The following is a 12,413-nucleotide window of genomic DNA, read 5'->3' as shown; positions in this document are numbered from 1 at the left end:
GATATACAAAATGTCTTAGTTTTGATCTGAGAATATACAAAACACTATCAAATATTTTAAAAACTCAATATTTTACAAAACTTTATTAAGTTAACTCATCAAAGTGTTGAACTTTAAGAGTATTCAGGGTACTAGTGTAACGTCCAATCAGCAATTCGAGATCAAACAATACAATTTCACAGTCTGTAGCTGAAAACAAAAACTGTTAATCCAGAAACAAAGTATTTCTAAATATTTAAGTATTAATAGTATTCAACTTGGTGAAGATATTTTAAAATCCGATATACTGGTGTGATACTCCTAGGTACTTTGTACAACATTTTAAAATTAAAAATTGATTTATCGGGTATTTTAAATTCTCTGTGTATAGTTTAATAATTATGGAATACGATTAATTAAGGGACATTGCATAAAATAATATAATTTGCCATTTTTCGCAAATACTAGGTTAGGCAATTATTTTTTCAAAATATATCAACGTTTATTAATCAATAAACTCGTGTTTTAAGAAAAATAGATTTTTCTAATATATGTTTAGATATTTTTTATCGTTATAAATGTTTTTATTTTATTTTTATTTTTCATTATAGAACACACTTTAATTCCTTATTCTATAGTAAACAATTTTTTTGGAATACTTTGATATAATATATAGTTTTAATTTAGGGCAAGTGTCGTATGAGCTATAACTATTATAAATATTTAAAGTATGCATGAGTGGAGTACAGATACGAAAGTACCTGCATAATGTTTGTTCACTTTTCTAATTTTCAAAACTTAAAATAATTAACTACTTATTCAAAATTGTATTTTTATAGCTGGAAGTAGTGGAAATAATAAATATAATATTAAATTTTTGATTATGTTATTGTATAATATGTATATTTCTATTATTCAAAAGAGTAGACATCTTATAACATTTTTTTTGTAACGACTTAAAATAATGTAAAAATATATCTTTGAAAACGTTAATGTTTTCTGTAATAATGAGTGCCTTTTGTTAAGTATATATAATTTATAAATCGTATCTATAAGGTTATATTAACGAATATTTACATTTTTTTTTTTTTTTTTTTTTAGATAAAAATAATATTGTGTTTTCTAGTTTAACACTGAATGAGACTCGTATATTGTACTTGCGGTGTATGTTTGTTTTTTTTTTTTTTTTTATCTTTGGCAACAGGAATTCCGTTGCAACACAAATCTGATAAATTTAACCACAACATACACAAATTAAGGTCAAACATTATCGGATTAAAGATTCAAAAAATTAAATGTAAGAGTAAACAAAAAATATTATTCAGACAAAATAAAGTGATTAATAGTTAATAATATTCTAATACAAACAATTGCACATAAATTAGAACGTATTATATTTATTTTTATTTATACTTACTTGATGCATACCATTTTTATTTTTACTCATTGAGTGTACGCACTATACTCGTGATTTGTTAAAGTAAAGCCGAATTCGCCAAGAATATTTTTTTTTTTATACATTTTAAAATTTATAGTTACAATATGATATTTTGGTCAATATTTGAAACTGTATAGTAGATATATATTATTTTTATAGATAATATTATGAATAGTTGGATACTTGTATTTTGCGTCTGTAAATTTTTTGTGTAATATAAATAAAAAGCGCCATATAAATATACGTGTTTCTCAGTATATTTCAGTAATATTAATTATTATAATAACATTTACACTTATTTTTTTTTTTATATATAAAGGGGAGAGGTTATCAGATGGATGCTATCGATTACAGATCGATAATAAACATATAGTTTCGAATAAAAACTATCTAAAAACCATAACAATATACACAATTGTAAATCATCTTATTATCTTTTATATACCTTTCTGTTTTATGGAAACTGTGTGTATATAATCTATTTTTATATAAACGACTAAATCGTTGTGGTCATTATAATATAATATACGGCACAACATACGCGCGGGAATACAACTGAAAAACCTCAAAAATAAATCATTTACTTTAATTATATATATACGAGTATACTCGTATATTATATTTAATAAAACCATCCTTGCACGATACACGATATAGCGGCCACACGCTGAAGTATTCCATTGTATAAAGGTATTCGTAAATCTTTAATGTTTTTCTAAATAACATTTGGAAATACGTTTATAGAGCTATTTTACATATTTTACTTTAATTTATTCTCGTTTGCAGTTGTTTCTGCAGTTGAGTTCTTCAACAAAGTAGGTCACCGAAAAATAATTTGTGTTAGCGGGCCCGATGACAAGAACTGTAGCTCTCGCATTGATCGCACGTTACTGCTTAATGACATTAAACATTGCTGATAATTTCAATAATAATAATAGTAGGTATATGTATATATAAAATAATATATAACTGTAAACCTAATTTTGGTGAGAGAAAAAAAATACAAGACCAAACAAAAAATTGTAAAATTTAAAAACGCTATATATTATGACGAGTGAAAAGTTATGATTAATTAATGTGAATTAAAATGCATATCTGTATGATATAAATAATATATTAACAGTAATTACACTGTTATATATATTCAATATTTAGAGTATATAAAGTTAATATATATATACGCTTGGTAAACTGCTGTTTCGTATTCATTTATATGGAATGTGTTTTCGTTCTCACTCTAGAGTAATATTATAGAAACAATATTTTGATTGCATTAGGGAAAAGCTACCATTGCAAGCTTTTATAATGTATTTTAATATTATATATATAAAAAAAAAATATATGTAAAATTTAATAATACGATTAATGAATGATATAAATAAATATAAAAACGAAAAAAATTATATAATATAATTTAATTTATATCTGACGAGCTGTTGAATTTGTTTACCATAGTATAGCACTGTTTATTTTTTATTTTGTCTACCTTAATTTTATGTCAACTGTCATACAAAGCTTGATGAAAATGTATTGTTTCTTTCACAAAATGTATATATATATATACATATACACGTTAATATTGCTTAATGTAGCTGCAGGGGAACATTCGAATTATGTATAAACGTAATAATAAATGCGTGATATGATTTATAATAATTTATGGAGTACAGGTGGCATGAGTCTTTTCTAAAAAATAAAAACAACCAATTAACTCTTCCCATTAGCATTAGCATTAAATTCCGCGGCTTAGTTTTAATTAAGCATAAATATGCACTTATACGATCCTATGACAAATAAACTCAAAACCAAGCCAATATAAAACGTACATAGTGTATTACTATGAATATAAAATACATAAATAAAGTATTATTAATTAATTGTCTAAAAAATAAATATTTACAAAATAAAATAATTTAATTTACAATCTTATTTTATTAATAGAATATCAGCTCTTGATATCTGTGAGTAGAATTCTATTAGAATGCAATATAATGATGTAATAAATTATTAAAATTATATTTTTATTTAGTAGGTTTATGAAAAAGTTAATGTTGGGTTCCTCACAAAATATGTCTATGTCATCGTAATACGACTGTTACAAATAAAAATAAAATTAGGTTTGGTAACTCGACGAATGTTATCATATTATGGGAATAAAATTATTGTGCTATATGGAATCATCACTAACTTTATAATGCATACTTTTTTAATCACTTAGCGTTCATATTTTTGTATAATTATGGTAAAAAATTATCAGTTAAATATTTATTTATTAAGGATACCTCAAATGATGACTATGCAAATTAAACCAAGATGAGTTAAATATCCTGTAAATGGGTTACTATTATATGTAAGCAATTATTATAATATTGCTATAATAAATAAAAGTAATAATATAATGAATAATTGTTTTTAAATGGCGGGATAAGTCACTCTATATGTGAATAACAAATATTAAATATAAAAAAAAAAAAAAAAAAAATTAACTTATTTTCAATTGAGTGAAGTTATTATTTTTCTTCGTTTTAACTTTAAACATTTAGAGATAAATGTATTATATTTTAAATAAAACTCATAATTTAAAATTCTTAAAATTAAATGACTAACTCAACTTAATTATTTAAATTCACTTGTGATATCGTATACTTGTAATAATATAACGTTAGAAATGAAGATTATATCATTGTTAATTAAATATTATGTTATATCGTGTAAGCAAATTGAGCATTTTAAAAAACCATTAAAAATTATTTTATTTTTTTTTTTTTTTGTTGGCTATGATGGTCAGCGAACTGGGCATGAATAGATTATAAAAACTCCTTCCTTGCTTTTATAACCTAAAAGTTCTATTAAAATGACAATTTTTTGGCCTCAGTACTTTATCGTTATATTGAATTGGCCTATATAAATAATATATTTTACTTAAACATATAACTTGCATCACACTACTTATGTTTTTTTTTTTTTTAATTATCTCGGTTATCTGTAGTAAATGATAGCATACTTAGTATACTGCATTTCTACACACTTTTAAATATATATATATATATATTATATAATATGATATGTATAACAGCTGATCACGAGTAACTCAATATTTAAGAGAATTTGAAAAAGAAATATCAAGAAATTTTAGTTATCAAAAATCATTAGTGTTACGTAACAATTTGAAACGGATTTTTTTTTTTATCGATAGTCACCGAGAGCTAATTGTATATATTATATTCCACAACAATGGCCACACGGTTGTACAACCTTTCATTATATTATGAAAATGGCGTATTGGCGTGTATACTGTACGATATTGCATATTGATTCCATTTAAATATTAAAAGATATAAAAACGAATTTTAGATTCAATGGATTTTTTTTAAATGAAATTTGTATACAATTTGGTTTTTGTTGTGTATTGGTATTATTAAATATAATTATTATAATAAAACATAAATTAACTTTATAGATTAAAAACGTAATACTAGGGATATTCAATGCTTATTTATTGTATAATTAGCATTATGCCGTTGTGAGACCTAGGTTTTTTATATACATTTTTATATTACAATAATCTTAACACGGCGTCTTAAATAGGCAATTTAGCTACATCACTGTTGTATTAATTTTTCTGTTTCTTAATAGGTAATATTTTATATTATTTTATATTAACATATTATAATGTTTGTCATTATTCGTTATTAGTCAATACTCATTTAAGTATCCAACCGAAACATTTGTTGTATGGATTATTGTTTATTAAACCATTGTACCGGAAACGGCAATGTAGTATTCATAATTTCCATAGTTTAACAGAAAAAAGATGTTTTTAATCACTGTTTTAATTTATATGAAATCTATATAAAATTATTTTGGTATAACGCAAAAAAATAGTTTGTATTTAAACATAAAAAGCGTCTATTGAAAACTAAAGCATGTATTTTGTATAAATTAAGGTTTATCCTGGATACTGTATCAACAGATTAGTCCAAAAACTTTGAATGAGATTTTACTCGTTATTTTCACGTGCATAAATAATATATTATATACTTAAATTAAATGTGTGTATATTTAATACACCATATAAACGTACTAATCTTTTGCGTTTTAATCGTATTAAAATAGACGTATGTATTCATAACAACATGTTCGATGTTTTACATTCGAATGGAGATTTGTTGTTATCTCGTCCAAACGAAGAAAAAAAAATTAATACAATTTAAGCTGTAATAAATATGTAAAGGGATGAAATTATCTCAATGTGAGTAAATAATATAGATTTTATTCTTTCCTCATTTGAAAAGGGGAAGCTTTATGCTCTATAAAATTAATTTTTATAAGTGAAATCATTAAAATAAAAATTATACTGCTTGAGTCAATATTATTACAATCTTAACATTTATACTCTTAAGAGTTTTACATATTTTATAAAATAAAATATATAGAAAATGTGAAACTTACCGAGTAGTTTTTGGTCTCCGGATTATATAATTACTGATTACAAATAATAATACATCTTTCTGCAGTACTCTTGATTTTGTTTAACTGATATCTACGAATAGTTTTTAGTCAGATTTAGATCCACTTTTAAACATAATATATAATAATATTATGATAAATGTATTTATATCTAAAAAGTTTAAAATGAAAATGCTCATATGAAATTAAAAATTAATAATCACAGAAATACAATAATATTAAATTACTATTTCGCGTTTATTCTTAGTTGAATAATTGCTTAACTTATTTAATTTTATCATAGCATACAGCACAGAAACGTATTTCAATTTATTTTAAATATCACTATCATAAAGTTTAATTTAAAATTTATACCAGTTTCGTAGATGGAACCTTTGTATTATAAATATGAATTAAATGCGTTATTATCTGGTATTTTAAAAACAATACATATAATAGAGGTATAAGTTTTATTTTAGAATTAATTATCAGGTTATCATATTATCGAGAAACTGATTAATACGTCAAAAGTTCGAAACTATCATTTATGTGTCATTTTTTTTTTTTTTTTTTTACCGGTAGGCCACTATATAAACTATAAAGTATAAGTACTCAAACGAAATATAATTAATTATATTATTATATACTATATATGGTGCAGTAGAATGATATGGACGAAGTTAAATTTACTACAGTTATAATTTCAATTCCAATATTTCATATTACCTATACTACAACTTTATTATTACGATACTTAAATATGACATAGTTGAATTATTGTAAGAAATTTAATTACTATCAACTGAATAAAACAAAAGGTATGATTGTATTGTATTTTCTTATTTTTAAGGCAATAAAACACGATTTAGTTATTTTGTACATAATGTTATGATAATGAAAGAAAAAAAAAATTTTTTTTGATTCTTATCCAATTAAAGTTAATAGCAAAGCCAATCCTTTGAAAGTAATTCAGAAAATCTACCCAACCATTTAACAAATTATAGTATACTACATTCACAATATCAGCTATTTTTCGCATCAACTCACACAATAATATTAAACTAAGCTGATCTACTATTAAATTACGAGTATTTATTTAAAAATAGACAAAAAAAAGAAAATTAATTTAATTTTTGTGATTTTAAAACCTTTTATTTTACATATTTCTATTTCAATTACGTATTTATAATACCTAATAAGTACTATTTAATTCGTAGGATTTAATAAAAATGGCTATATTTTTAGTTCATAATTTGATGATGCCAGGAAATAGAGTTACTACGTTAAACATACTATATATTTCAAGGCTCAAGTAATATTTATTTTAAATATTACGAACCTCTCATACATAATACTTTAATAGTCAAAAAATTCAACATCTCAATATATTGTCATGAGTTATGACTCATAAAATTTTTTTCTGTGCAAACCAAATAATGCCGTTTGGATATACATTTTTATATTATATTCAACTTAGATTATGGCTCAGCTTTTTTTCTATCTTTTAACTTATTATACGAAGTTGTTACATAAATAAGACTTTACCAAATTTAATAAAATATTTTTGACAATTTATCATCGATGACGATCCTGGTAACTATAATAAAGAAGCCTTGATTCAAGATAAGTTAAATCTCTTTGCTAACTCACATCAAGCATACAAAAAAAAAACCAATCTATTTTTTTCAGTATTATTTAAAATGCATTTATTTTTCCATATTCCATATTGATACTCACGTATATATCTGTATATTCATTAATGTACTTTAAATTCTACACGCCACATTGTCATTATTTTTGTTTTTGATGCTTTGGCAGTTTTTTTTTTATCATGAACATATTATACGTATTATACAAAACTAGTTGTTATATTCATGTCAGCAAATAAAATTTAATTATTTTATACTCATTATGGTGTATTTTATATCTTCTACTAAAACTTTAGACATGAAATCGTATATTACTTCTCACATCTTGATCTAAAAATATATTAAATTTGATATAACTATCTTAATAAAAATTAATACGGTTGTCTTAAATTTATAGGTAACCTTTTTATCATCATTATATCATATATAACATTTCACTTATTGTCTTATTATATTTTTAAATTAATAAAATTTTAAATGCATCAAAACCTGTGAGTTCTATCGTCGTCCCTTCAGTAGAACAATGTGACTAAACAGTGGGCTTACATGTTATTGATCAAGTGTTTGTCTTGGTCAAAAAATGTGTATAGTAAACTTTTAAAACAGCTAAACGCCATAGTTATTATCGTTATATGTAGTAGAAAATTGTTTAAATGTTATTATTTAAAAACATATGTGTGCATTATTTATGTTTATTGGACAGGTATCAATATAAACACTAAATCCACAGTTGATCCTTTGTGATTATACGCAATCATTAAAGTCCGTTGTGATTTATATAGTATTGATTATGATTTCAGTCATATTAATTTTCATTTGATAAGATAAGTTCTATATTATCTATTTGTATATTATTTTATTATTAAAACATACATCTCTCATTCATGTACATAAAAATGAATATTTCTTTCTTTCATTTTTTTTTTTATTTATTTTTTTTTTTTTTTTTATATAGAAACTATTGGACCGTTTTCAATAGAAATTATTTCAAAAGATTCCTTAAAAATTGAGAAAGATTTGTAACTCAATTTATCAACTTTTATAGATTACCATAAAGTAACTTATATACTATGAAATTTCTTTCAGGTCACGAAAATCAAATATTTATTTGCTTATAGTATATAGAAGTGATATTGGTTAAAGATAATAAAATAGTCGTTATGATTAAATATAACTTTCTAGATTTATATATGAAACACGAAAAACAAACCAGTAGTTTAGTATGCTTAAATATAAAATATATATTAAATTACCTAGCAATCGAACGTAACATATCCATATTTTAACGCTTTTTCGGAAAGTGGTACACTTTTTGTTAGTCATTATTTAATTAACTATGTCTGTGATTTCGTGTAAGTCTTATATAGGATATTAAATGTTTAATTTATATTATAAACAAAACTCAAATTATAAAAACTTTAAAATTAAATATAATTGATCAATCAATACATCAAGTTTAAAATAGAAGTCATTACAAACTTTAGAATCAGATGAGTAATAGGGAGTGTTCGGTACCAAATTCCAAAGGATGACCGCATACACACATCTCGGTCAAGGGTCTTCGCCGATAAGACAGAAACGTCTAGACGAACCCTGCCTCCCCCCCCCCCCCGTCGTTGTATAGCTCAAACCGGCTACCGCCTCGAATAAAGGCATAGTTTTTAATATTTTACAGTCTTCTCCAGCTCATCGTCGTCATCGTATGACCGTTAGTTTTTTTACACGCGTCGCGTCGCCATTTTTGTCATCGGTGGCACATGGTTTCAATGCGAGTGTATGTCTTAATGTATTAAGATATTTTTTGTGTCGATTGTTTGCATACGGGTGCATTAAATTATTTTATATCGCGTTCGGGTGCGAATTTATTGGTGCGCGGGCACATACAGGATCATTGAGATCCATTGTCGGTGCGTCGGGCACTCGACCTGTATTTTGGTCATTTTCAGATGTTAAATATTATATTTGCAGTTCGATCTTTACCGTATGGGTCACGGAAGCTGAACTATACATGTACGGTAATGCGCTATCAAAAAAATAGGTGATACGCGATATTTTTTATTATTAATTTGTATTATTATACTATTTTTGTATGTATATCCGAGTTGGCTTGTAAGTTTTGGTCAAATATTAAAATATGTATTATATAGTAGGTGGGCGTCTACATCCCGGTAATAATTATATTTTAATATATAGCTATTAAATGAATGTATTATTTTATTATTAATTATTTATAAATTATAATGTGTGTGGTGTGCTGTAAAATTATATTTGAATACAGTCCATTATTATTATGATATACAAAATCTGAGTTTTATTATTTTATTTTATTATTATTGGCATTTGTTAATTAAGTATTACAGTTCACACACTACAGGGAGTTTAATGAAATCGTATATAGTTGTTTTATAAATAAATCATTAACTTTTATTATATAACATTAAATAAAAATATTACAGATATACATCATAAAATCACAATAGGAAATTAGTACAAAAACATAAATATATTTAAATATATAATAACCAATATGACTATGGATTGCAGCTCCTTCTGGTTAGGTATATATGGGAATATACATGCACGAATATCCTATCTTGACAAGTACTCAAACGTATTGCACCCCGTAGGAGGTCGTTTACGGTAACCATCTATTAGTGACTATTCATAGGTTTAACCAGTCAACTAATGGGATTTGAGAGGTTTTTAAACGGTCACTCATCAAGGTATTTTTGTATTTTATTATATTCATCATTTTATATAAGAAAATTATTAATTATATGAAAAATAAGACTATAAGAGTATATGTTATACATAACGAATAATAGGTAAAAATGATTTGGTATTGAATTAACAAGAGTAGTTTCTTATATTTAAATATTAAATGTATTGTTTAAAGAAATATTATGATGAAGTTAATTATTAAAAGTGGTAATTACAAAATGAGGTAGTGGAGAAGCGCGCTCTATGGGGCATATTATAGTTACAAAGGAACAGAAATGATTAGATGTATAGCATAGAGGGCGAAATAGTCGGAGTAACGGTGTATCGTTACAGGAGTAAGATTGAAAACCATCTGAGTACGTATAATTTGATCCAGGTGAACTGCAGTATTTTAATTTTGAACAGATTCAATATAATTATCCTGATTGTTTTTCGAACTTTTAAATTTTCGTATAAATGTTAACATAAAACAAAATTTAATACTTAATAAGTTATACTTTAACTAATGTATTTTAAGAAATTTAATGTAATATATATATATATATATATATATGAGCTAGAATTTAAAATTTAAAAGAAAAAATAAAAAGTTTATTATGTAGCAGCCGTGAAAATTTTCTTAAATTTTTATAATCATAATATTTAATTGGAAATTTAAATAGGAAGTAAATTGTTCCTATAAATTATGCTTTAGTGGGAAAAAAATGAAAATATTAAACGTAGTTTTCAAATGTAAAGCAAAAAAATGCGGTTTTAATTAAATAAGTTTATTTTTAAAAATTAATTCATAACAATATTATTTATTTCGGATGTTTTATCTTTATTATTAATCGGTAGTAAAGTTGATAATATCTTGTGAATTATTACTTATGGTAGTTATATCCCACTGATCTCGTATAGATGATGGTAATCGATTCCAAACTTCTAATGTAGTTTCAATGTTTGATCCTCCCTCAGTTTCGCATTTCATTGAATCGATTCCAATATCTGTACATTGAATATTATCTTGAATATTTTCCTTAATCCACATCAAAAATTCCTGTGTAGACTTAGAACTATTTTCCAAAAGGCCCACATATTCATCGCTATCAACCATAGATAAATTGATAGGTTTCTTTATCGTTGTACCATCTTCAGCCTTAAACAATCAATCATTGGTAAAAATGAATTAAAAAATATTATTAAACAGAGTAGTTTAACTGCCAGTGAATATACGATGCTGAACATTATATTTCTAGCAGTTACAGTAAAATGATTCTTGAAATTTAAAAATTAAAAATAACATATCGAATGTACATCGATAATAATTCATGATAAAAAAATGTTTGTATTAAAAGATGTTCACTTAATGACTTTATGGTATGATAAGCCATAAAATAATTTTACAATTACTTATTCATACTCTATAATAAAATCTATGAAAATTATTTGTATAAAAAAAAAGTAATTAAACAATTTAAAATACTTACTTTACACAAACTGAATGATATTAATAATACAAAAAACCATGTTATACCCATTTTAGACATAGTTATGACTTATACTTAATTCTCAATATTCATAAAATACTGTAACTGTCGAAAGTTAAATGCACTACTTACTGTTTTAGTATTTACACTAATACTTCTCTGTAGTTTATTTAAATATTATTCAACGCCTACTATTTTATACAGGTTTTTTTTATAAACATGGCTACTATACTATTATTCTAAGCAATTATATATATAATTTATATATTATTATTATATGAAAACACATGTGTGCCACATTTGTATTTGTTTGATAATTAACAATATAAACTTTACATTAATAGTTAGTACGTTGTAATTAGGCTACCATACACTTGTAAACATTTTAAGAAGTATACAATTATCGTTATTTTGCATTGTATTTATTTTCATTATTTAGATGAGGTATTTAAGTTCTATGCAACTGATTGTTATATTATTGTATTGCTGAAATTATTCATAGTAATTATTATGTTTTTTAAAACTATTTTTAGTAAAAATGTATCAAACTTAATGAAAGATCCAAATAAAATACTATATTATATTAAATAATAAGGTAACCAAAGTATTTCAACTTGTAATATAATGTGTCTATTAATATTTTCGAGTAATTATATTCCTGTCTATTTCATATTAGTATCTGAATACGAAGTATTAAATAGAAAAAAT

The 12,413-nt window shown here is 24.1% G+C and overlaps 1 protein-coding gene across 1 annotated transcript; it reads right to left on the bottom strand.

The window, feature by feature from the left end:
• Window positions 1-11,000: 11,000 nt before the first annotated feature.
• On the bottom strand, window positions 11,001-11,892 carry LOC112601847. Its single transcript, XM_025349669.1, has 2 exons — window positions 11,706-11,892; window positions 11,001-11,374 (listed from the first exon to the last, which is right to left on the bottom strand). Exons 1-2 carry the CDS (start codon window positions 11,763-11,765, stop codon window positions 11,063-11,065), a joined length of 372 nt encoding a protein of 123 aa, XP_025205454.1. The 5' UTR covers window positions 11,766-11,892; the 3' UTR covers window positions 11,001-11,062.
• Window positions 11,893-12,413: the final 521 nt, after the last annotated feature.

The sequence above is a fragment of the Melanaphis sacchari genome, unplaced genomic scaffold (genome assembly GCF_002803265.2).
Source record: "Melanaphis sacchari strain LSU unplaced genomic scaffold, SCAv2.0 Contig7_pilon_pilon, whole genome shotgun sequence".
NCBI lineage: Eukaryota > Metazoa > Arthropoda > Insecta > Hemiptera > Aphididae > Melanaphis > Melanaphis sacchari.
Note: the sequence above shows the minus strand (reverse complement) of the source record. Positions and strands in the feature narration are given on the sequence as shown.